The sequence below is a fragment of the Apteryx mantelli genome, chromosome 14 (assembly GCF_036417845.1).
Source record: "Apteryx mantelli isolate bAptMan1 chromosome 14, bAptMan1.hap1, whole genome shotgun sequence".
NCBI lineage: Eukaryota > Metazoa > Chordata > Aves > Apterygiformes > Apterygidae > Apteryx > Apteryx mantelli.
Window position 1 is genome coordinate 11892982 of NC_089991.1, and position 26654 is coordinate 11919635.

At 54.8% G+C, this 26654-nt stretch overlaps 1 protein-coding gene across 3 annotated transcripts in view; it reads right to left on the reverse strand.

Annotated features, from left to right (window-relative positions):
* The window catches only part of LARP1 (La ribonucleoprotein 1, translational regulator), a 54493-nt gene extending 50828 nt beyond the window's left edge, over positions 1 to 3665 (reverse strand). For 2 of the 3 annotated variants that reach the window (XM_067304901.1, XM_067304900.1), the window contains exon 1: positions 3299 to 3665. In XM_067304901.1, coding sequence (XP_067161002.1) covers positions 3299 to 3665 — 367 coding nt within the window. The remainder of the gene's footprint in view (positions 1 to 3298) is intronic. The other variant, XM_067304902.1, reaches the window with a different exon arrangement.
* Between the last annotated feature and the right edge of the window lie 22989 nt (positions 3666 to 26654).

Sequence of the window (26654 nt, forward strand, 5' to 3'; positions counted from 1 at the left end):
TCATCCCATTACAAACCTCATTCCCAGCCGTAAGCACACCACAGAACTGCTGCAGCAGGTATGCTGGTCATCCGCCTATGAAGATAGATCATAACCCATCCAAAAAGGACACTGTTTCTTCAGTTCCCATTCCAGTCTCCCAATGAATTCAACTTTCACAGGCGCTATTCAACTGCAGCAGGCTAAACAGTTCAAAACAGGCAGAGAGCAGACCTAGATTTGCTAAGCTCTTCCACATCTATATTCAGACACTGACAGCAGAAACTCGCAAAGAGAACATGGCTCTGTTTTCTCTGGGCCAGGGCTCAATTCCTTCACTTGTAAAAGCACTAATTCCAACATGAATCATTACAGAATGGGCAAACGCCTACAGAGCACATCTTGCCCATTAAATCTGTTCTACAGGCCTAAAATTAATACAATCATTATTAAAAAATTAGGGCTTTCAAAGCCTGTAAAAGAAGCTATAGAGGGACCTCTGTATATTTGCAAAGCTGCCCTGATATTCACTAAACTTTTCAAGAATAATGAGGGTCTCCTCGTTACCTCTGGCAGGATCAGGGCTGGGAACATTTAACATCTCCAGAACACAAACACTGCTCTGGCAACACAGTTCTGCCAAGAACTATGCATCCTCTAAGCTATGTTGAAAAAATAAAAAATTTTGATGGTGACTTTTCAGAGTTTAAACCAATCAATCCGTTTTAAACATCTAAGAAAAACGACTTCTTTGTAAGATCTTCTGGAGGTCACTGCAACATGAAAATTCACCTTGCCAACATGTCTTTCCCGAACTCACGCTCCAAATCTTTTTGTAAACTTCTGCAAAAGAAATCCTCTACCCAAAGCAGTAAAGACAAGACAGGAGCCTACCAAGTTTAGAAGAACGCATTCAGGCGAAGGCCCACTACGCAAGGTCAGCCGTGAGCCTGCCTCTCGTGGGAGCTGGTCAGCCATGTTTATTTTACACGTTTTCTTCCCTGCTAACGAAACAGGCAGCAAAAGAAACAATGCCCCCAGTGCAAGGGAGCCAAGCAGCAGTGTCTAGGGCAGCACTGTATGAACCAGACATTGCTGCCAAGCATCGCAAACGCACCGCTAATCAGTTCCATTATTTAAACACCTTTGGGAATACAGAGACACTTCTGTCAAGCGCAACAGAATTCTGGGTGTTGCAAGATCATTTCCTTACCTCACCATAAGGTGCGCACGCTCCCCTAAAATATCATTTCAGAAGTCGCAAAGACCCCCTCCTCTCCAATTTGGGGTTTGACAGACTTCCTAGTGTCTATTCACTTTCTACTGCGTTTCCCCAGCTTTGCAAGGGGCCTGGTAACAGAATGCTGTCCTATACAAGCTTTAAACATGAGCGTTAATGTGTCAAATAGGACTATACAAGGGAGAAAAGTAGAATGGACACTGTGAGCACATCTGTATTTACCTCACTTTAAATAGAAACATACAATTTTAGCAGAGAGAAACAAGAAAGATACTGTAACTCAGTAGATGTTGTAGATGTAGATGACATATGCCATGATGATATATGGAATAAACAGAACCGGAAAGACACCAGCACTGAACTGCTCAGCATCCTGTATTGTACAGCATTTTTGAATGCTCTACAATACAGCATGATACCCAGGAAGGCAGCGTGATGTAGCCTCACTTTTGCATACAGGAGTAACATGACCAGCTTTATGTCATACAGCAAAAGGCAAACGTAACCAGCAAACTGCTCTGCATTTTGTTAAGTTATGCTTATATCATTGCATACGATGACAGACCATAAACCTATCTGAACAGACTTTTACCTGGCACAATTAACTTATCCTCTATTTTCCCCATTAAGATGACAGCTTTCCAGGTGGAAATTGCAGAGCTGTCCATCTTCCAAATATCAATACCTCCAGTGAATCATCATGTTAGACAGTACCAGTTCTTGCAAAATGCTAGCACATACGGTAATGAGAAAACTGATGTCATATCTGGCAGCGTTATTTCGTGTTTACAGAGGCTGACGGGAAAAATTAAGAGTCTTTCCCAAACAAGATGTTCACTGAAAACTTCCTCGTTTTCCCCTTACATCCCTTTGAAGCAAATCGGTGCTAAGCAATCCCTCTTGGTAAAAATGACATCTATTCGAACTAACAAGGAAATGGTGTTCTGCAAATTCAGTCTTCGCTTAAAACAGCGGTGGACTGCAAACACGCTATTTGGACTGTATCGTTCGCTCGCTCCCCCCGAGTGCTGCCCCTCCGCTTCCTGCAGTGGCCCGATTTTGAGGGGAAGGCCCAGAAATCACGGCAGCGGCAGCGCCGCAGCGGGCGCTGCTACAAAGCGGTTTCTAAGGCTCCTTCCAGCGCTTACGCCAGCAAGCGCGGAGGGGAAGAGCCGCCGGCGGGCTGCGGCCCGCGGGGCCCGACCCCGGCCCACCCGCGGCCATGAATCGGCAGAGAAAGGCGCCGCCGCGGCCTAGACGCCGCCGCGGGCCCGGCGCGGCCGCGGGCAGCACGCGCACGTGGGCCGAGCCCCGCGCCGCCGCCGCCGCCGCCGCCGCCGCGCACATGGGCGCCGCGGGCAGGGCCCCGCCGCCGCCGCCGCCGCCGCCGCCTCCCGCGGCCGGGAGCGCAGGAGGCCCCGCCGCGCTCTCGGGGGAAATCACATGCTCGCAGCGAGCCGGGGCAGCAACCACGTTGCCCGAGCTGCGCTGCGGCGGAATGCTGGGAAGGGGAGGCCGCGGCGCGCACACACACACGCACACACACACACACACCGGGGCTGGCGCCGCGTGCCCGCAGCCGGCGTTCGGCACGCCGCCGCCGAGCGTTCGGAGCGTTAGGAACGCCGCCGCGGCCGTTCGGAGCGTTCGGACCGCTCGCGCCGGCCGTTCGGAACGCTAGGACCGCTCGCGCCGCCGCCGAGCCCTCAGCCCCCCCTTCCCCCCCGGCCTCAGAGCCGCATGGCCACTGCCCGGGCTGCGCCGCGCTCCCCCTCCCCCTCGCACACGCTCCCCGCCTCATGGCTACGGAAGGCTCCAGCGCTTCCGACTTCCAGGGACCGGCGCCCCCCCCCCCCCCGCACGCCGGCACCGCGCTGACACGCGGGGCGCTCCCCGCCGCGCGTCCCCGGCCCCGCGCCCCCCCCCGGCCCGGCCCGGCCCGGCGGCGCGGGGCAGGCCGCAAGCGCGGCGGGGGCCGCGCCGTCCCCACGCCGTGCCGCATGGCGCGGGCGGCCGGGGTGGGGTCGGCGGCGCAGCCCCCCCCCCCCCGGCTCCCTCCCCGGCGGCGCCGGCACCCACCTGGAGGCGACTGCCCGTTCACCGTCAGCACGGCCGCGGGGGCGTTCTTCGTCCACGGGTTCACCTTGGGCGGCGGGGCCTCGATGAACTCCCGGCGCCCCGCGCCGCCCGGCTCGCCGCCGTCCTCCGCCTCGCCGCGGCCCTCGCCGCCGCCCGCCCGCAGCAGGCTCTCCTTCTCCTGGTTGTTGCTCTCCTCCTTCTGCTGCTTGGCGCTGGGCGGCCGCGGCGCCGCGGGGCCGCCGTCGGGGCCCATGGGCGGCTCGCCCTTCTCCCGGCCGCCGTCCTGCGGCGGCTTCAGCACCAGGGCGCGCTCCTCGGCGGGCAGCAGCGGGGCGCCGGGCAGCAGCGCCTCCACCTGCGTCGCCATCTGCGCGCCCCCGCCCCGCCGGGGAACTCCCCTTGCACACGGCGCCCCCGAGCCCCGCCGCCGCGCTGCCCGCCCCCCCCCGCGCCGCCGAGGCAGCCGCAGCAATATGGAGACGCGCGGGGACCACGCGACTGCCGCGGGGGCGCGCGCCGCCCCGGCCCGCCCCGGCCCGCGCGCCCGCCCGCCCGCGCGCGCGCGCCGCCGCCGAGGGGCGGGGCGGGGCGGGGCGCGCCCCCGCCGGCCGGCCGGCCGCGCGCACGTGCCTGATGCAACGCCCGGCGGCGCGGGGGGCGCTTAAAGGGGCCGCGCCCCGGCCGCTGCGTCTCCCTCCTCCCCCTCCGCCCTGGCTGTCCGGCGCAGCCGGCCGGGCCCTGCTTCCCCGCCGCCCGCAGCGGCCCCGGGCACCCTGTGGGCAAGGCCCGGGTGTCTGAGGGGAGACGCTGAGGGAAACCTGCCGCGGCACTGGGGTTCAGCCCTGTCCCCGTGAGGAGACACTGAGGGAAACCCGCCACGGCGCAGGGGTTCAGCCCTGTCCCCATGAGGGGAAACGCTGAGGGAAACCCGCCACGGCGCAGGGGTTCAGCCCTGTCCCCATGAGGGGAGACGCTGAGGGAAACCCGCCGCGGCGCTGGCGTTCAGCCCTGTCCCCGTGAGGGGAGACGCTGAGGGAAACCCGCCACGGCGCAGGGGTTCAGCCCTGTCCCCATGAGGGGAGACGCTGAGGGAAACCCGCCACGGCCCTGGCGTTCAGCCCTGTCCCCATGAGGGGAGACGCTGAGGGAAACCCGCCGCGGCGCTGGGGTTCAGCCCTGTCCCCATGAGGAGACGCTGAGGGAAACCCGCCACAGCACTGGGGTTCGGCCCTGTCCCCATGAAGGGAGACGCTGAGGGAAACCCGCCACAGCACTGGGGTTCGGCCCTGTCCCCATGAGGGGAGACGCTGAGGGAAACCCGCCGCAGTGCTGGGGTTCGGCCCTGTCCCCATGAGGAGATGCCCAGAGCCTGGGCGAGAAAATAGAGGGACATGAACTACCAGTGTGTGTAACGCCTCTTGTCGTAGCACTAATAAATCGGGTGAAAGCAGACACTTGGTTCCCATCAGAGGCGGTGCAGAAATGAAGGTTGTACACCAGCATTAAATGGTCACGATGTGGTAGACAGCAAAGAAATAGGTACAGTAGTTTGGGTCTGCTCAGATTGAAATGATTTCCCCAAATGGTGGCAAAGAGTTTGCACCACAGTTGTGTTACGAGTTTGTTCTAGGCTACCAGCAGCAGATTTGGCAATGAATAATGATCTCTAATGTTACTAGAAACACAACTGGGAATTTTGTTGTTAGGCAGTTCCAATTGCCCAGCTGTAGACTGGAGAGCAAACGCTACCACTTGCAGTAAGGCTCAGATATTTCTGAATGTGATAGCTGACAAGTTGCCTCATCCTGAACCAAGAAAAGAGCACGCTCTCTCAGGTTTGGGTTTGTCCAACCTTCTTGTCACCTGCGGAGTCACAGAAAGCAATGTTGGATCAGATGACTGCGGATCGTTTCATCTTCAGTGGAAGGCTGAGGAAAGGAAGTTTGTAATGATGGCTCTCAGTTCAGAAGGGCAAATGTGGAGGAATTAAAAAAACTGGTTAGTAAAGTTATCTAGGAGGAGATGGGTCCTAGGTTGACTCCATCACGTGGTCAAAAAACATGAAAAGGACAAGGGTGAGCTCAGGATGCATCAGAGAAGCTTCATCCCATTACACAAAGTGCTGATGAACCTTCCTCTGGAGCAATGTGTATAATTGTGGCTATCCACATTCAAGGATGATGAAATGGAATAAGTGAGAGGAGGACTACAAAGATGATTGGGGAACGCAATGTATTTCATGGAAAGAGATTAAAGGAGTAGCTTTTTTAACCCAGCAAAGCCTGCATGCTTTTATTTGTGGGTGTTAAATAATTGATTAATCTCTAGGTCATGGAACATCACTCATAGGTGTCACTAATGTCCTTAATATTTGTCCCCTAATACTTAGGGAAGGTGAGAAAGACAGAGTCCAAATCCTGTGCGCATGTACACACAAATGATATATGTATGAATGATAAAGCATAATGTCGAACTAGCATTGCTGTAATCATTTAGCAAGACTTGTCTAATTCACAGTGCCTTTTATTATTCATAACAAGTCTCACACCCGTCTTCTCTCTTTAACAGAGAGGACACTATCCCACTTCTACCCAGAAATGTTCATCTGGAGGACCTGGAGTTTAACGTAGCTGCAGTGAGACATCTGTGCAAACCCTGCAGGAATTTTGACAGCGTGACAAGGCACTGACAATGTCGCTTCTAGCTGATGGTGCATGGAAAAGAGTGAAAAGCTGGTTTTACAGCTTGACTATTAGAAAGAAAGAAGAGGGAGAGAGACAAATATGAGTTTAGTATCTCATTCTGAAGGGCAATAGCATCAAAGGTCTAATGGATCCCTAGAGGCAGTTTCAAACTATCAGGGATTCTCCACTGAGACTATTTTGGCACCCTGTGTCCCTTGGTACCCAGCCCACAGTATGTGCGAGTCATTACTCTTAGCTTATTGCCTAGTTCTTACTTCAACCAGTGGAGTTCATTTTTCCAGCCCTGAAATGTTGTAGATCAGCAGAATGGAGTGCAAGGAAACGCTCATTCCCTTCCAGCCTTTAAAATGCTTTTTTTTTTCCCTCAGGATCCTCTTGACTACTCCCATGTCACAGAGCACACTCACGTTACTGGACATCACCACATATTGCAGCTTCAGGAATCATCAGTGTCTGTCACATTCCCAAATATATTTAAGAATCTGGGCAGTAAATCTCAAAAGGAAATTTATATAAGTTGATAATAACTCTAGAAGAGATGGCCACTGGCTTTGCTGCCTGGCTGAATATCCAAAGGGGAGGTTCTAATATCTGAGTTCAGCTTTGTACCACTTACAGTTAAAATAATACATGCCATGTCCTGTACCCCTTAGAGCCCAATTCCTTATTTGCCAGGAGGTCATTAGGCTCCTCATAAGCACAACCCAGGAACTGCATGGTGCAACTCCCATCGATTTGGGCCCGCTTCCCTGCTAATCAGGCTCACATATTTACCCTCTCTGAGGACTGTGTCCCTGGGTGGGAAGCACAACCCATCGCTGGCTGTGGAAGGAGCCATGGCTGGCTGCAGCAAGGGGATGTGCAGCCCATTGAGACTGCCTTTCCTTCCGCCGGCTGCAGCACAGCATTACTGCCCCTCTGTCCCTTTGGGACACCCCACGCCAGCCTCAGCCGGGTGGCAGATGACAGCCTAGACTGACCAGCTCTGCCTGCCGTGTGAGCAGGAAGGAGCCTGCTGATGGGTGAGAGCCAAACTGGCTTAAGGGCTGCAAGGCAGGAGCAAGTTAGGTGAGTCTTACGCTCCACGCTCCCTCTGTGGCAAGCCAGATCAAACCCTGTCATAGCTGTAAATGTTATAAAAATAAATTAATGGGCAAGGGGGAAGAAAGGGAAATGTTCAAGCAAGCATCAAGCTTACGTGCAACCTTTATGCAACAGCCAAGAGGACAAATTGCCTTGCTGCCCTTGGATAGTTGCCTTTCAAGCCCCAACCCTTTACGTGAGCGCCAGTCCCAGCCTGCTGGTGGAGGGAAGCTCCCTCTCTGGCTCTGCAAGTGAGCTGTGCTCCACGCACACAAACCCAAGCTGGTGTAAACAGACTGGCAGTGCCTAGCAACCTCCACGCGTCCCACTCCTCCTGCCGTGTCCTCACCTCTGCCAGACCATCTTCCCCCTCTCTGCCCAGCAGGCAACATCCATTGCACTGGTAGCTGGAATATTCTGCTCTTTGGCTCCAGGGATGAGCCGGACCTTGGGGCTTACTGAGAAGCAGCCAAGGAGTCGCTGCCCTTCTGCGGCACAGTTCACAGGAAACAAATCCAGATTTGTTTCTCCCAAATCCAGTGAAAGCACCTGCCCGTCATTCTCAAGTCTGCCTCTCCAGCTAATCTTTCCCCCGAGACGTGTCTCTGTGCCTGCCTAGGCCACGCGGAGCCGTTTCGCATGCTGCCTCCCAGCTCCGTGCTTTCCGCCTTGGCACACAACTGCAGCCAGCCGCTGCGCAGCCTCCGAGGGAGCAGTCTCCGGGGAAACTCCTCTGCCGGCATCAGCAGCTGAGGAGCAGCGATTTGGGCGGGAGCTCCCAACCTCCCCTGCTCTCTCGCTCTCTACAACAGCATACTTATTCCCCCCTGAATGAAGCGTGGCTTGCATATTTATCAATATTATTATTTGCCTGGCTGCTTTGACACCGGCTTGTAGATTTAAAGACACGTTTGATGGCAGTCATTAACCTCTTTGGGCACCTCGAAGTCTCACCTGACCCTGAATAGCCCTGGTTTTGTTTCTGCCAGGCTGATGACTTCGGGGTCATGACCCTCACTTTGGGAATAGCTTTAATTCAGCGTTAGCACTTAGGCCTAGCCTGGTGCAAGGGGGCAGGGGGGAAGCTTTTTTCAGCACAGAGCAGCCAGGGTGACTGAAATACCCCTTAGCTATATCATCCTGCTTGTGCTAGCTTATACGGCAGCCCAGTCCCCCTTCCTCAGGTTCCACCTGCCTGGTGTTGGCTGTATTCACGCAAGAACCAAGTGCTGTGTGTGGTTTTGACCTCAGTTAATAGCTGTTCCCTTTCAGCCCAATGCATTTTTCCCCCTAGTCCTCATAAAACCCAGAGTAGGATGTTAACAAGCCAACAAGGTGGCTGATGTTTTAAACAGAGCTACTCATGTGTTTTACCATTTAGCATTTAGTACTTTAAACAAACACATTTATGATAACAGCTTCTGAACTGACTGGTATTTAAGAAGATATCAATACCCCTGAGGTGTTTGCAGCCAAACCTGTAGCATTTTTCTCCTGAGTTAGATGTGTTTGTAAATAGCTAACATTAAAAAAAAAAAAAAAAGTCTTTTCCACCCTCATTCTCTCCAGCAGTAGCATGAAAACCAGATCTGAGCCCAGCTAGACAACATAGGTCTTTAAATGACAGCAGCTACATTAGCAAATAGCAGAGCCCCATAGGAGCTGAAGACACAAGATCAATGTTACATGTTTCCCACAGAGTTTTACTTTAGCTCTAATGTGGTCCTGAGGACTCACTGCCCATCAGCGGTGGTAGTGCATGGGGTGTGCTACTGATCACATCTTTTTTACTTCATCCAGAGGCTGTGCCTACATTAGTGTTAATTTGGGTCGGGAGTGCACTTTTGAAGTGAATCTCCTAATTGTTTCCGAGCACCTTTAGACCAGTTTATTCACTACCAAAGAGTGCCGATTGCTCTGCTCCCTGACGAGGTGAATAGATGCAAACCCAAGCTTTAAACGTGGACAGCAAATTATTAAGGATCAGGAACGCTTTGAAAAAGAGAAAGGGGATTTTGCCAAGAAAACCCCAAACTTCCTATCCTGAGTCATATGCTTTGAATTATTTATGTAGTTGTTGTCGGTCTATGAATTCTGCCAGGCAGGAATGCTGTTTGGGACAACATATTCAAGGTTATGCAAATTTCTCTACAGCAGCTCTTCAGACTACCACATTCAAACTAAGTCATCTGCCCCAGATATTTGTCATATATCTGCTCTTCTCCCAAGTGACTTGCAAACTGACAGCATGAGTGACCAAATTACAGGATCACCTTTGACAGCCACAGAGAAAAACTTTCCAAAGGATACCTAGACCTTATTTGTATTAGAGAAATCTGACAGAGCAGCACATTAGTGTATCCAAACAGTGACCTGTAATATGGGACAGTTTCAGACAAAATTGCTAGTACCCAGGTTGTTGTACTAATCCTTTCCATCCAAAAGTGACCAAGCTGGTATTAAAAACAGATGACTCGATAAATTCAGTGGCACTGGATTGGTGTAAAGTGTCAGTTTCCACCTGGCTGCATGCAAGGATCTGGAAAGCGCAGAAGCATTCCCAGGTCCCTAGGCCACCCATTACAATGCTAAGGTCTAGCTAGGAATTCTCAGTTTCAGAAAAACTGACATTTTCAAACATCAGACATTTCCCATTGAAAAATTACCTTCTTACCCTACGGATTTTCATCATGAATCTCTAAACCAACAATTTCAGTTTGGATCAGGTTCTGCCCTGCACGGGGAGGACAGCCTGAAGTCGTGTCCTGGTTTGCAGTCCCAGCCGTGATGGGGTTGAGGTCAGGCTGCCAGCAAGTCTGCGTCACTCCATGACAGCAGGACCTCCCAACCCAGCAGGCACATGTGGTAGCACGCTGTGGCCACCACAAACGGCTTGAGTATTTCTAAAAAGAAACACCCCAAACCTTTTATTCTACTCCCCCGAACACTGGTATTTCCACCTGCTTTAATGCAGAACCAAACCAAAAACCTTTCTTAAGTCAGCTTTTAACCTCTCCTTGCCCAGGGTTTTTAACTCCAGAGCTTGCATCAGTGCTGCAGGGAGAGGGGTGAGGCTGAACTTCTGGTAAACTGCCCTGTGCGACTGCTAGGAGAGACAGGGTGCAGTGCAGGAGAAGGGCACGAGACCGTGCGAGGCAAAGGGGGATGGACTGCAGCGTCCTGCTCTGCTTGCACAGTCCCACCGGGCAGTTTACCAGCAGTTCAGTTCTCTCATGCAGACACAAAAGCACAAAAGAGCACAGAGCAGCAAACTCTCGACTTCTACTGCCAAGGCAAGGGAATCAGAACATACTGAGTACCCACATCTTTTCTTTTCTTTTTTTTTTTTTTTTGTCTGCAGCCATGTGATTTAGAGAGATACAAGATACTCCTTGGCTTGGAGATAAATGTACTTGTACTCTTCTAGCAAAACATATGAATGATCAGCATGAAGAGTGAATGCATCCATGCTAATAAGTAATTTTCAACCTACATAATAAAATGGCAGACGCTAACGAGTTCCATTCGCTTCCCATTAAAAAGTGCTTTCACTTAGCAGGACTCCACTGCCCAGAGTCTCAGGCTCAGCAGTTTGATCTTCTAGGCCAGGCCGAAGAGACTGTGCTGTTCAAGCTGCTCATGCGGGGTGTGGGCTGGAAACCAGCTCTCATCAGCTCCACAGAGCCACTGTTCGAGCGTCGCTTCTGCACATCTTCTGCGTCCACTGGAAAGAAGTGCTGCAAACATGGTATATTGAGAATGCAGGCACTGCATGTATTTTCCTGCTGTGAAAAAGTGAGATTTAAATGAGGGTAAATATCCCATAATTAAAAATATGAAACCTGCTATGCAGTCTTCACACTTTTTTTAATGAGTGGTTTGAGGGGGGAAAAAAAATCAAATCATAACTACTTCTATCACGAGAACTTTTTCCTCCAAAAGCCACAGTTCTTGTAGAACTCTCCCAAAGCCAATAAATAACCTTGTCTGCTCAAGGAAAATTTCGAAAACATCCCCGTTTCCTAGTTCTTGATGACATTGGCTGCGGAAAGCAATATCTCCCTCTGCTATACCTCTAGACCAGAATTTCCCACCCCATATATTCTGCTGCATATATCAGCCCAAGGTTGCTTAACATGTCCCCTAAGTAATTTCTATTTCCAGGTGTTTGTAAAAACATGACAAAATTTGACCACTGAGACTGACATTTTCCGTGATGGATATGTATCTCACATGGACACTGTTCCCTCCTTCCCTCTGTGCTGCCCCTCTGCCTTCAGAAATTGCAGCAAAAATATTTCAGACAAATATTTCAGACATTTCTACAAACAGAGATTGGTCCCAAATGCTCTAGCAACATTTTTCAAAATGCTTTAAGGTCTCTGGGCTTTAGATGAGACTTGAACCTAGCCAGCTGCTAGGAATACTGCACTTTTTTATCCAGTTCCTGCAGAAAAGACACATGTGGATCTTCAAAGGGAAAAAAAAATATTGAATTTACGTATTGTCCAGAGAGACTCATCAGAAAGAAGTGATTCTCAGAGAAGCTCCTCTCCCCCTGGCATCCTGCATCCCCTCCCAGGTGCCGGGCTGGCCAAAGCAGCCCTGGAGGGCCCCGGGGAGGTCGGCTGGCTCAGTCCAGCATAGCAAGTGCCATTCCCACAGAGAAACGGAGTGGGCAAGAAATGGGCTGCAAGTCCCAAGTGTCCACGTTTCTCTGCCATCAGCACATTGCGTTAGAGCTTGCCAGGGACATCCATCTTCCTACTGCCTCCTGCCTAATGCGCAGGGAGATACCAGCCAGCAGCTGGTCCGTGGAGCCACATTAATTCACGTGGTGGCAGCTTGTGCAGGTGACCTAAAAGCTCCCAAAGACTCAAGGTGAGAATCAATAAGATTTACGAGTGAATTTTCTGGGATATTTTCCTCTAAGCACCTGAGGATAATTAACAGCCAAAAGGCTCAGAGTCAACCACCAAAGTTATGAAATACTAAATCAGAGGCAGCTCCCATCAGCTTCGTTCGCTCCCTGTGTGGGTTATATGTACATGATAAAACCATCATCAATGCATGTTCACGAATTTTCTCTTTTCCCATGGGAGTCCTGCTGCTTTCAGTGGCTGGTAGTTATTTAAATATTGTTTTACCCCTCTGCAGTCAAAGCAAAGTCCTGGGCCTTGCTATTCAAATCTTACCCTGAACCACAACATAATTACATTGCTGCCGGGTGTTTCTCTGGCAGGCAGCATGCGAGGATCCGTGTGCTGCACCAACTCATATGGATCCAACAGGTGCTGTTCTTCTCCTTTGATAGGCAGGGGATTCAGAGAAAAACAAGATTAAAAGTCAAAAGCCTGCGCTTGTTCTGGGTACTAGAATTCGGACTTCTGGCCCCGATTTTTGCCAGGACCGGGCATCGTACCGTGATGTTCTCATTTCCAAGCACAGCCACATTGGCTCTGGTGCCAGGCGCAAAGAGCTTGTGCATCCCGGGCTCCAGTGGGCATCACGGTGGGGACCGAGAGGAGGAGGAATCGGGCAGGAACCCTGGTCGAAAGCCTGTCCTGAACACTGGGACTGAAGTCACCTGCCTGGTCTCGCAGAGCAGCGTGGTGGAGAGCAACAGGGCAGCTCTTCAGCGCGGCACGCAGGTCTCCTGCACCCAGCAGCCGGTGTGGGAACGGCAGCGGAGAGCTCGTGCGCACCTGCAGCCTTGCCAGCGCAGCCGGGACGCGTGCCCGGAGCGCTGTCCACTGCACTGATCCCATTCCTCTGTGTGTGAACGAAGGGGCCGAACTGCAGGCAGCTCCCGGTCTGGCTGTTTCTGACTCACAGGCACAACTAAACCTTCCCCTAGGCCCCGAGAGCTGTGCGGAGCCACCGCAGCTCCCATGCAGGCGCAGATCTCCTCGGCCAGATGCGTCTCTGCTCCCTTCCCCACTCACGTTCCAGAGAGGTTTCCGCACTGAGCTCATTTTCCCGTCTTTCCTCGCTGCGGGTGCCTCTCAGCAGCCTGGCGAACATGCTGGGGAGAGCGCTCCGTCACGCATGGACATCCCCCGCCAGCCGGCACTGCTCTCCGGAGCACCGAGCCATTGCAGCCAGCTCACACGACCCCAGCACGCAGCATCCCTGGGCGGCCGGGCTGGGGGCTCCAGGGCATGCGTGGGGGCCACGGCTCTAGCCTGCTCTGAGCATCCCCTCCTCACTACTCTGTGCCCCACAGAGGAGTCCTGCAGCCAGCCAGGCTCCCTGGCCGTAACTGCTCCCCCAGCCTCACCAGCAACATATTTGCTTCCCCAGATATTTAATTTTCTGGTAGAGAGGAAACATCAGCCTGTTGAATCATGAGCTGATCCATCTCTACCACTGGGCTGAAGGCCCATGGAGTGAGAGCTGTTAACTGGATGCAAACCACAGCCAAAGCAAAGGGCAGCACGCGTGGGTGCTTCCTCCCCCTGCCCGCATCCTCCTGGTGCCTCCGAGTTGAGCTGGGGACAGTCCCCTTTGGCAGGATGCTGGCACGGCGGCCGAGCCTGCCATGGCCTCCCGATAACACCCCGTCAGCAGCTGATCAGCGAGTCAGAGGTAAAAGGGTTTCAGCAAAGTGCAGTGCCAGCACCCAGGCTCGGGTACTATTGTACAAGCGCAGTCCGTGGGACACAGAGGGGGATTAAGAGATCTGTGACAACAGCAGCCCTGTGTATACAAACACGACGGCTAAAAGGGCTCATATTCATGCTTTGTCCCCAGGGAGGTCATCAGTGATGGGAATCAGGTTCTGGCCGGGCGGACATGCAGCATCCAGCTCTGTTTTAGCCCTCCTGCCTGCCACTGCTGCCACGGGGGCTGCCGAGCTGGGGAAGGCAGAGCGAGACTGGCCTGGGCAATGGGAACCCGCTGCCGCCGATCCCCTCCCTGCGTAGACCTGGACTGGGGATGTAAAATAAAGCCATGGATCCTGGAAAGTTATAGGGAACTTTCTAGCTATCAAGTGGCACTAAGTTGAAGAACCTAACCTGGCCCTGAAGATGGGAGCGATGGAAAGGAATTGTTCGGTCAGTGTTTTAAAAGCTGCTAGTGCAGTCAGCCCTCTTACTGCCGTGATGGGAAAGGACCAGTAGCAACAGTAGCCACAAAGGCATGAACTGGAGTATTTCTAATTAGCCTCTGACTATAGCAAGTCCACTTGCACAACTCCAGGGGCAAACAAGACTACGGTACACTCATGGACATGCAGCTGCCAAGTGTCCAGGAGGATCCTGGCTCCGCTACCCATGGAGCGCCAGTACAGGCATGGGCAAGGGACCCTAAATCTAAGCATAGAGAGGCAATATTTTATGACTTTATTCTTACTCTTGACTCTTCTATCTCTGTACTTCCCAGCAAGCACTGGTTCTTGACAGCCAAGTGAGCTACAAGAGGAAAGAAACCCCCTCCCAAGGACTAGAGACATCCTCTGCTTCCAAAGCTGTCTGTGAAAATTAATATGGGATGGAAAGTTTAGTTACAGGGCTAGGGGCTGTGTTCTGGATTGATGCTTTCATTTTTATCAAATATATCAAGTAATTGAAAAAGTCTCGATCACCTTACTTGATGGAGGTTGTTGCGGTGGTGACAACTACTGACCTGCTCTGGCCCAGTTGGGTAAAGGGGACTTCAGGGCCGCAGCTCAGAGGCTATTTAATGCAGAGCAGCACAGTCCTTTAGTCTCCCAGCTGCCTCCTTCATGGCCAAGGTAGCGAGGAGGAGAGGAGCAGCATGGTGTGGGCCGTGATACTGCAAAGGGCACTGCAGCTCCTCCTGACACAGGGTAACAAGAGACCACAAGGAGATGACGCTGGTGAGTCAGTGTAGACTGCTGGGAATCAGATCCCTCAACCCAAGAGCGAAGTCACCCCTCTGGATGCACCGGTACTGTGGCGTGGCCGAGGAGAGAGCACCCGAATGGGATGCCGTGGAGCTAGTCCTGGGCACGTGACTGCTCTCAGCCTCAGTGTCCTGGTCTCTAAAATGGGCTAATCAAGCTCACCTTCCCCCTGTAACTCTTGAAGCTCAACCACTGAAAATGCTGAAACAGCTGCGTGCAATAGCTCTCCTTTAGAAGCCAAATACCTGCTGGCGGAATATGCACATTCTCTGATTAGGTGCTGTTCGTTTCAATGGGAGACATAGAATTAAGATATATTAGCATATATATTTATAAAACACACACATATATATTTATATATAGGTACACAGAGGAATCATAATGACATGCGTTGGATCTGTGTCCACTGAAGGACACAAAATACTATGCACTTCCTTATCTTAATTTGCCCAACTCGCATCAAAAAGACTAGGTGAAATCCCTCAAGTATAAAAAGTCTATTGAAAACCTTTTCTGCTGCTGGCAGTGAGTCGTAGCTGGAGGTGAGGTACTTATTTTTAGCATCTCGGATGCTAAGATAAGCTGGGTGGGCTGGCTGTGTTTTGGGAAGGGGAGAATGGAAAGAAGAAATCAAAGACAAGGTAGCTGTTTTAATTTCACCCTCTTCTCGCTCCAGAACTTCCCGGGGAAGGATTTCCTTACCACGTCTTGGTGACAAATGAGGAGACAGCACAGCTAGATACTAACGCTTCCCTCTGGAGTCAGCATTAGCTTGCTCTCCCTGCCAGAGGTGGGGGAAATGCAAACAGAGCAGCTCCTCAGCTGTCTCTGCACCCATCTTCCAATGACACAGTGAAAGAAACTCAAACGCATTCACATCTCACGGTCAGGTTTAAACAGGCCCTCTCGTGCATGCCAGCCCCTGCAGACGCCTTCTCTCCCAGCAGCTGGGTTCCCCCAGAGGGTATTTTTGGAAGTTTCTTTTGCTACTATCAGTTTTATATCAGGAACTGTAAAATGAAAGAAAAACAGAGATGTACCTGCTGGCTCGCTGAGGCCCTGCCTTGCACCTTCCCTCGAGCCAGTGAACACGTTTGTGTCCCTCGGTGGCACCGTCTCCCCTCTGGCAGGCGAAGGCCCCGTGGATGGCAGAGCAGCCACCGGATGCTCGCCTACGCTGCCTCGCTGCCGTACACCATGTGGATTGGCACTGCTCTCGCTGCAGCACCAGTCAATTTTCCGGCTTGCTTTTCAGGCTTGGAAGGAGCAGAATTTGAAGGTGGGTTTCACTATGGTTCGGCTGCCCGAGTTCGTAGCGGTGGGAGAGCTTTGCACCATCCAGAGAGAGTGACAGCGTTGACTCTTAAGAGAGGGCTCCTCCTGCCAGGGTGTTTGTCAGACTTTGAAGTTAAATCATGAGCAAAAGTAATGCAACGTGAAGGTGCGTGCAGTCTGCGCCGAGATTTCTTGCCTGTCTTTCAATCTGGTAGATTTTCACGCTTCTCATCTAACCCCATTTGTTCCTAAACACATTTTCATCTGACAGCAAGCTGAGCCAGCACTTCTGAGTGGAGACAAACAGGAGCTAGACAGTGCCACGCTCTCGTCTTCTTCAGAGAGCCACCTTTCAGGTCCTCTCCTTCCGCAGAAAAAACAGGGCGGAAGCACATATTTCCCCTCACCACCCCTGCAATACTTTTAAGCTCCTGCTCCCGCAAAGAAATCTTTTCTCTGGTTTAGTACAGCCAGCCCGAATTAGACACAGCAACACCCAAGGCAATGCTAAGGGCTTCCCAAATTTTCCAAAACCCTCTGCAGGGATTTGTGGCCTAAAACAAGATTACCCCAGAAGTTTGCAGGGCAAGAAAGACATCTTTACACTTGAGACAGTTTTTCTTCAGCTTGTTTCTAGTCTACAGGCTTATCTTATTATTTTGCAATTCCTCTCCTAAGGATGCAAAACTAAAGCCTTTGCCAAACCAAAACATCTCTGCAGTTTATCTGAGCTTAGCAAAGCACGCGAAGGTGGCCCGGAGCGTGGCGCGGGACGGCAGCCAGAGCTCTGCAGAGCAGCAGGGGAAGGTTAACACTGCTGGGGCCCGAGACCTTCCCCGGGCAACGGGCAAGTCGGAAGCAGCATCAGAGACCACAGCCGGCGTTGCATCCAGGGAGCAGGCATTTGCGCTACTGCCCCAGTTAATGGGAAAGAGCAGAGAGGAGCAAGGCGCCGTGTACCTGGCGGATGAGTGTTTCTGCAGGCCGGCCTCCGATGTGCAAGCCCAGCCAGCTCTCCATTAGCCCGAGCGAAGGGAGCCAGGCGCGGGGCTGGCGGGGGGAGCTGGGGCTCCTCGCGCAGCGTGGGCCAGCAGCCGCGGGGCGTGCGGGGCTCCCGCTAGCTCCCGGCACGCAGGACCCAGCCAGCAGCAGCAGCGCTCGCCTGCACCGGGGCTGCACCCGCACCCCGCGGAGCCGCGTGCCGAGGGGCCTCGGGCTCCCGCCGCTCAGCCCAGCCGACACACTGAGGCCTTTTTCACCGTCAGGGAAGCCGGCCCAGCTGCACGGGGCCGCCAAAGAAGGGAAAACCCACTGCGGCATCAGTCCCTGCATGCACATGCCTCCCCTCTGGAGCCTGCCAGATCGCCAGGTTTCCGGTTTCTCTTCCCAGTGGGTCCCGAGGATGTTTTGTCCGACACGCTCCCTCCGGGAGGCACAAGCTGGGCTGCTCCGCGCGGCACTGCAGTTATTGCGCCAGCGCTGGCCACTTCCGCAGCTTTACTGCCTTAGCTGTTAATTTAATAATTTACTTTACTGAGCCTCATTAAGGCACCCTCCTGCCTTTCCACACGCGGTGACAACGTGTTACGATTGTCAAAAATATTGCAGAGCTGGGGCGTCAAGCTGCTGGCGCGCATACTAACCGCGGGGTGTGGGGGCACACCTTTGGTTTGGTCTTCAGTCAAATACAGACATCTCTTCCCAGGGGTCTGCCAGCAGCGATCCCCACATCCCCCTGCCCACGATCCTCGGCAGGACCTGGGGACCAAATGCTTCAGTATCGTCCCTTTCCCAAATAGGGGACCTGGAGTGATGTAGGGACTGCAACAGCTCTGCAGGGACAATTTGGGATGTCACCACCCTTCCACAATGCAGTGGAAGATGTTTCATCCCCAAGTGTCACTATTTTGGGTGCTTTGCCTTGGGAAGCTGATCTCTGTGCATCTCTAGTGACCCGCTTGTGTGTGTGATAGCCCCAAACACTGGAAAAACTCCCAGAAAAAGCCCAGCAAGGTTGCACTTGGATGCTCACATTTAAACATTTAACACACTAAATAGCACTTTTCATCCCATCTCGAGGGTCTGCTGGCTGTTGGAGGGCAATCCCAGCCCTTCCTCTTCTCTGGAGACCCTCGTGCTTCAGGCCTGTCCCAGTTCCCACTCCAAGGGGCAGGATGAAGCTTGGAGCTGGTTCCCAGGCCAGACCTAACCCAGGAGCACCGGCCGGCCTTCAGGGGCCACAGCACGAGCAGTAAGGATCAGCCCTTCCCTACTTCCAGAGGCGAACCAGCTCCCCAGGCAGGGGCAAATGGCACTTTCCCTGGGGCAGAGGCCAGGGACTCCGGCCCGCTCACTGTTGCTTTTCAGATAGGCAGGCTGCAAATCGCGCGGCTCACGTGGAGAGGGGAGATAGCGTGGCCGGGGTCCCAGCTCAGGGCGCTTGGGATGGGGGGAGACGGCCAAAGGGAATGAATGAGCCAGCAGCGCTCTGCCCATGATAAAAGCAGCCTCGCAGCCCCCGGCACCGGTGTGTAATCAGGAAAGGGCAGTCCCAGCCCTTAACTGCATCTTCGGCAGGCCAGGCTGGGTGGGGTGACACAGGCACCCAGGACCCAAGTACTGGAGATAATGCAGCACCCCAGGAGGCAGAGCTGGCAAGAAGAGGGGGATGGCGTCTACGCAGGGAGAATTTCCCACCGAGGCAGATACTGGTGCAGCCAAGGAAATCGTGCCAAAGCAGGGAGGCTCCCTGCGCAGCCCTGTCCTCTGGGAACCAGAAATGCTCATGCTGGTGCTCCCATCCCCGCTCCAGGCTCTTCAGTCAGAGAAATCCCCCCCCCTTCCAGGGAGAGAAAAGCCAGAAGAAGAGAGAAGTTTTGATGAAGACCAGGGCAGCTGGAGAATGAAGACAAGGGGATGCTATGGGGGAGCATTGCCCAGCACAGACCTGGGAGCTGGGGCTCCCTGCTGCTACCTGCAACAAGGTGCCCAGCTCTGGGGTCTGAGGACTTTGCTGGCTACCACCTACCTCCTTGCCCACCCCCCTGGCAGGAGCTGCTCCATGGGCAAGAGCTCCCTGCTCACAGCACAGATATTTCCCCGCCCCAGCTTTTGTTTAAACCAAGCAGGGTGTTACCAGAGCCAGGTGAGCTGGAGAAGATGCTCCCTGCTGGGGCTACAGCTTTTGCCTAGCATTTCTTTCAGAGTAGCACAGCCCCAAGCCTGCGTCCAGCTGGTTGTGAAGCGCTGGACATTTGCCAGCCCCAAGCCATGACTCAACAAAACTGCCTGTCCCTGTAAACAGGCATCTCTGAAGGCCCTGGGGAGGGAGTTTCCTCAGCCCTCTCCCCAAATCATCCTTCCTGGCATCGTCCCAACTCTCAGTGCAGAGGAACAGCCCTGGCTGTCATGGCCACCCAGGATCTGGGGTTGTGACTGGAGATCTGAGCTCCGAGATGCTGGGGCGGGAGCCTCGGAAAAAAGCACCAAAAACCTTGCTCCTGCCTGTCACAGCCTGGTGCTTTGTCCTCCTCTGGGCTTTTTGCAGAGGGTTTTTTCCAGGGCCCTGCTTCCCTCTCTCAGGTCCAAGGCTTCTCTCAAGAGGGATCAGAAACTGCCAGGTGAAGCAGCCAGGAGCACAGGAGGAATCGCTTGACCTGCACGGGAGGGAGGATGGCACAGGATGGGAGAGCGCCAGCCTTGCGATGCCTCCACCTGGCTGACTCCTGCCATCCCCACAGAGTCCTGGCAAGGCCAAGCAGGCTGCTTTGGGGTTGCTTGGGGACATCAGACACAGAGCAGCCGAGAGCAGGCTGAATTTGCCAGCGTTGCCCAAGAGCAGACGGCAGCTGCTGCCGAGAAAGGATGCGAGGCTGCAGGACCCGGGGCACTGCTGGAGCAGGTGCCTCCCCATCCCCGCGAGGAAAATCTGCTTTGGGAAGAAGCGCTGTTGCCGACTTCTTCCAGACTGAGGCCTGGGAGCTGGAGAGCCCTCGCCGATGGCAGGGCTGGGGATGCAGGCTGAGGCCGGCTCTGCTGCCATCTGCCGCTCAGAGAGCTCAGGGCCTGGCGGGGACCAAACACCGCCCATCTCGGAGAGAAACAGAAAACAGACTTTTTTTTTTTTTTTAAATCAGCTGGGGGATGCCTCTTTGGTCTGAAGAGGTTAAAACAAGCCCTTTCCCTAGCTCTGAAGGGAGGTGTTTTACCTGCGGGGACAAAAAGTCTGCTCAAAAAGCAGCTAGCCTGGGGCAGCAAGAGCTGTCTGCTTGCAGACAGCCACATGCAGAAAGTTCCCTGCCTGGCTTAAACCCAGAAAAAAAAACTTGGAAACACATCAGGACGTTTGCAAGGTGTCCTCACTGCAGTACAGGTTGAAACGCCCTGGCTCTGCCAGGGAATGCCAGCAAGTCCTTGAGATAGCATCTCAACTCACCAAGCAGGCATCACGCAGCATGGGTGCCAGGCAAAATAGCAACATTTCAGCAAGAGCTCTCTTACATACATGTATATATGCAAATATAAGTGCTCTACACACACACATATTGGTGTATATATATCACAAAATCCCATTTTCAGTGGATTCCCCCCAAAAAAGGGCAATTTTTTGTTTCCATGTACTCTGTTCTTGGTGCAGGTGAGAGCTGATTCCTTCCCCCCATTTCCCCATATCTCAGCTCCTCAAACACCCCAGCTGGCACTAAACCAAGATATACTGCGGAGGGGGTAGGGTGGAGGAAAACTGACAGTGAAGAAGCCCTGAGGCTTGGTGCTCTTTGCAAGTCTGGGGAGAGTTTAATGGATCTGTACCTAAGACCCTGCTGCTCCCTGAAGTGCCCTGAAAGGCTCATGAACTGGAGGGCTGAAATCCCCCCAGAGCACCACCTTCAAGCCTGGCAGAGCCATGGGGCATTTAGCTTGGACAACTGCCTGCCCAGAGCCCTTCTAGATGAAACAAAGTACATAAAACTGCCATACTGTGGCAGATCAAAGATCCAGCCAGCCCAGCATCCTGTCCCAACAGCAGCCGGGAAGAAATGCCTAAGGAAAGGCATAAGAAACTGGGTGTGTGCAGAGGGACCCCAGTCAGGAAGGTGCGCTCAGGGATGGCTGTGCCGCCCTGGGCTCCAGCATGGTTAAATCACCTCTCTTCCAGGGGTCCCTGTCTGAGCCCAGTGCCCCTCTGGATCCTGCTGTCCAGAGGGAAGAGTCCCACTGGTGCAAAACATCTGGCTTTTCCACAAACCTCAGCCAGCCCCTCCCCTGGCACCACCATCCCCACTGCTTGGGGACCAGAGCATTCCCCAGCCTTAAGCTCTGTCCTCACACGCATCTTGGTGGCCTCAGCTTTGGTGCTGTGAGAGCATCCCAGGAGGAGGTAGGAGCCAGCAGCATCTTGTATCCAGGGCACAAGGCTTGAGGGCACGGGCAAGTGGCAGCTCCTGGCAGGAGGGCGATGAGTTGGCCATCAGCTCCCAGGCATCCAGCCTCGGCACACACCTTCATCCCATGCTGGTAGATGCTGCTCCACTCCCATGGCCCCTTTTCCCCAGAGACGTCCTAAGAGATGGAAGAGCAGAACCAGGGTGAAGTGGCCCCAGCGGGGCTGCCCTATTTCACCCGAGATCTCCCTGGTGACATGAGGGTCCCTGCACAGTGTCAGCTTGGCACGGGCTGCTGCAGGCGCAAAGGCGGTGAACCCAGTGTCTCCGGCATGCCATGTTCATGGCACGTGCACTGGGCAGCAGCCTGGGCTGGAGACAGGTCACAGTGCTGCAAAATCCCCAGTGCAAACAGACAGCATCTAGGGAGATAAAAAACTATAGCCCCTGCCTGGGGCGGAAAGAAATGCACGTTCACGGACAGAGGCATTTCCCAGCAGAGGACACTGTCGCTGGGCCACAAGCGTCCCAAACGCCAGCCCGCAGGCCTCCCCGTGGCCGATGCCGACACGGGAGCCAGCGCAGGCACCAGGCTGCCAGGTCTCCACTGCAGGAAGCCGGTGGCTTGGAGTCACTTACGCGGAGTGTCCATGGGGTGGCACATGCAGACCGTGGCTCCGCATGGCCCAGACCAGCCCTCCTGGCCCAACTCCGCAGATCGCTGTCAGCTGCCCAACAAGGAGCAGGGCACTGCTGGCTGAAATGCCAGAAGGTGATGGAGGCCGATGTCCCACAGCCCTGAGGACAGTTACCCCCACCACACAGTTGGGAAATCGCTGCAGCGTGGGTGACATGTATCCCCCATTGCACCTCAGTTTTCTCCACCACAGATGAGCAGAAAAACAAGACAAAACCACAGAAATAATGCAGGAGCATTTCTCTCTAAATTGGGGGTGGCTGAGGACTACGAGAGCTCAGCCTGGAGCACTGATGCCCAGCTGCCTCTGGTGGGATGGCTCATGGACAGGCAGAGCAAGCCAGCCCCTCCTGTGGGCCCTTCCTTCTGCCCCAAATGCACTGGCCTGTGCTCCCACATCCGCTCCCCGCCACGCTCACCCCCCCACCACTGCAGCTTCCGCACCGTGCCAGGCCCACGTGCCAGCAGTGGCATGTGGCTGCTGGCCCGCGCACAGAGCTGGGAGCCACAGCAGTCCCTGGGAGAGCTGGATACACACCCTCAGCCTGGCATGGCTTAGGCTAAGGAGTCTGCGTTGACTCGTTGGCTGGTGGTGGTCACCCAGCCCAGGATACAACGTGGAGCAGGGAGCATGCCTGACCTTGGCTCTGCCTTCAAGCACAGCAGATTTGGTTTTGCATGGATTTGCTTGGCCCTCCTTGTGTCCTGGGAACACCAGGGGCAGCCCTGGGCAGAGACTGGCACCTGCTCCCAAGGAACCATCCCAAGGCCTTTTGGCCCGAGACGGGCTCCTGGCTGCCAAAGCACATCTTCAGCAAGGCTGAGCTGAGCCACGCAGCACCTGCGTGACACGAATAACAGCCCTGCAGCAACCGGAGCCCTGTGTGGGCAGCTCTCCAAGCTGGTAGCACTCAGTAAATGGTCAGGGGCACATCATCATTACTGACTACAACAAGCCCCTGGGCTCATCAGCAGTACTACAGAGTGAAAAGCCTCTTCCAAAACACCCCAAACCTGGGGTGCAAGTGTCCCAGGGGTCTCAGATCTCCACTGGGATGGCAGAACCGCCAACGGGGAAACAAGGAGGGCTCACTTTGCTGCACTGGTTAGTTTATGACTAATGACTTGGGCCAAGAACTGCACCAGCCCCTGGGGCTACATGCTGGGGAGGGCGGCCCTCAGGCCGCTGCCTGGGAACACCAGAGCTGGACCTCCACAGCCAACATCTTTGCAGAAGTTCTCAGCATTTGGCCTCTCGCTGCCTCCCTGCTGCTCTCTACTTTGCCCCATTTGAGGAACATTATCAAATACCTGAGCTCCTGCACACTGTGCAGCACAGATTTATTATAAAGGGCTAGATGAGTTACTGCTCTGCTCCCATTCCAAAGTCAGGACCCTTCCCCTGAAAAACTCCTTCAGTCTTCCCTCCAAATATGCAGCTGGTTTGCCTGTTTGGGGACTGCTCACCTCCCTGCACTGGTGTCACAGCCACTCTGCTTTGCTGCGTTCAGCAAGGTACCAGGACGTTAAGCCGCATGCGCTCTCATCAGCGCCTTCATCCAGCCCCCAGACTACCGTTACCCTTCTCTGAAGTCCTGGCAAGGGTAAACCTTCTTGGATGATCCATGTGGCATGGTGACCTTCGTGGATGGTGATGTTGCAGGACACATCCCGAAACAGCTGTCCCCAGCATGCAACATTGCCATCAGCCTGCAGCAGGCTTGAGCCACAGCTTGGCCTCGTGTCTGAGCGGGACATCTCCAAGCTGTGGGACCCATCCACCCACAGCATGGTCAGACCGCTGCACCAGGCAATCAGCAGCAATAACAGTGGCCACACTGCAGCCCGCCTGCCAGAGACTCTCCCTGCTTGCTGCCTGGGGTGGGGGGACTTGCACAGGGTGTAAACCAAAGCTCGAGAGCTATTGCCCCTAGGATGGATCACTTCTTTCTGTCCCGCTGCTGTGTGCCATGGTTTGGATTGGGCTTGTTGGCTTCTTGCTGCAAAAGAGCAGCAACTGCTCCATCACAGAGCATGGAAGGGTTAAACAGCTTGCAAGCCCCAGCCTGGGCAGCTAGCAGCTCCACGCGTTGCCATGCCGCAGAGGGGACTGGGGTGCACACAGCCTCCTGCTTGCCAGCTGCCCTTTGAATCACCCTGGTTAGCATGTGCATTTTCACAAAACCCACCCAAAACCCCACCAAAGCTGGGCCCAGCAGGAGGGAATGGGGACACTAGCACCAGAGGGAAAACGGGCTGGGGTACAAGGCTTGCTAGCTGGTCCAGAGTATGGGAGGGAACTCTACTGCAACAAGTTCATAAACATGACGGACCACAGGGTTTGCCGCTGTGGGCTGCCACCTTCTATGGGCCTTGCTTGGGCTCTGGTAATTGGGAAAGACTTAAAGATGAACATCAGCACTAAGCATTTCCTCACAGGAAGGAAACTGGGGGGGGGGGGGGGGGGGAAGAAGCCACATAAGGGTCCAAGAGCAAGGCAGGGGATGCCAAAGGATGGTTCCAGGATGGCCTCACAAGCAGGCCTCCAACCCAGCACAGGGTAAGGGGTCATGGCACCCTTCCTCCCTCCCAGCCCCACTCCAAGCCCCTCACTGCAGCCAAGGTGCCAAGGGGCCCGTGCCAGGCCTGGCCCAGAAAGCTCATCCCCCCCAACCTCCACGGGAGCCCGGCTGCCCTCACCGTCCCTGCTGCCTCCTGCAGAAAGCTGGATCGCTTTATCCTCATTGCCTCCACCAGCTGTTCTGCTCCGATTTGCTACTGAAAAGTGCAGCAGCCCCAGGGAAGTGCTCCAGACCCAGGCAAAACCTAGCCCGGCATTGCACCTGGGCAAGCCCAGGGCACACAGCAGGGGGACAAGCCCTCCCACCCCACCACTGCAGAAGCAAGGCAGTGCTTGGGCTGGCTGCTTTATTTGCCTGTCAACAGATGGTGCTAACGACCCACCCGATTTCCTGCCACGCTGCACCTGATCCCCAAAGCCTTGGGGCCAAGGCCCGGCTGGGCCAGCTCCAAAACGGGGCCGCAAAAGGGATCAGCGGGCAGCAAAGGGGCCGGAGGGTGCGAGCTGCGGGGAGCTCCCGTCTGCCGTCAGCACTGGTGACAGCCTGCAGCCAGGCCGGCAGCACCGTGGCCAGGCGGGATGGGAAGCTCGGAATTGGGAGCAGCCGGCTCTGCCAGCCATCCCATCCCGCCGGGCGAGCTTTCGCAGCTGCCTGAGCAAAAAGCCCATCAGACTTTCTTTGCATGCAAAGAGATGTCAAATGGGGACCCAGTCCTAACCACCAGGGTCTGGTGTGGGAAACCTGGAAAGAAGTGGCTGGGAGCAGCCCAGAGCGGGGTGATGGGCTGGGGGGGGGGGGGAAGCCAGGCACAAAAGCAGCAGGGGCCCCAGGGACGGAGGGAGACGTCCCGGGAGCCAGCAGCCTGGCCAGGCTGGAGGGATGCACGGAGGGTCCCAGCCAGGTGGAGGGGGGGCGAGCCAGACTCCCAGGGCTTCTCCATCTCAAAGGGCCGGGCTCCCCTGTGATTAACTGCTCGGCTGTGCTCCAGATTAGCCGCAGGAGCATTGCTTTTGATGTATCAGGCAGGAGGCCGGAGAGGGATTTTCCTTCCCTTCTGGGGTTAATCCTGCTGTGCCTATCGCAGCCCTTTGATTGCAAGCCCTGCCACTCCGCCAGATAAACCTCCTTATTCACGAGGAGACAGCAGGCACCGGCCGAAAGAATCGGAGCAGGACTGCGGGCTCGGGGAGATAAAGGATTCGGGGAGGGGGGGTTCCCAAGAGGGACCAAGACCCCAGCAGATAGGTGATGGGAAGCTGTCTAGAGCATCCTGGGCAGTGGTGGATCCCAGGAGAGCCCAGGAGGGCGAGCTTGCCGGCCCCGACGCTGGGCAGAGCACCCTGTGGCAGCCAGTGGCCACAGGACATTGCGGCCTCGAAGCCCTTCGGGCCAGGACGGCCAGCCCTTGTGCTCGGGTGTAGGAGCAGAAGGAGACCCTGCGGAGACCTGGTGCGCGGGGACTTGCCCCAGCCCCAGACTGGCTGCCCTGGACTCCTGCAGACCGAGGGAGGGCAGGATGAGCGTTGCAAAACCGCAGGGCAATCATGAGGAGTAAGCCCCGCCAGGTCCTCCTGGGTGCCCGCATCTTGTCCCTGCAAAGCCGGAGAGCAGCAGTGGCCTGGCCCTCGGGACGCGCGAGGGTCGCTGCGGCCGCCGTGGCTCCTGCTGTGCTGATCCTGGCCAGCACAGCCCAGCCGCGGCTCCCTGCAGCGCTGGCACCCGGCGCAGGGGTGCCTGGACCATGCGCTGATCCTGGCCAGCAC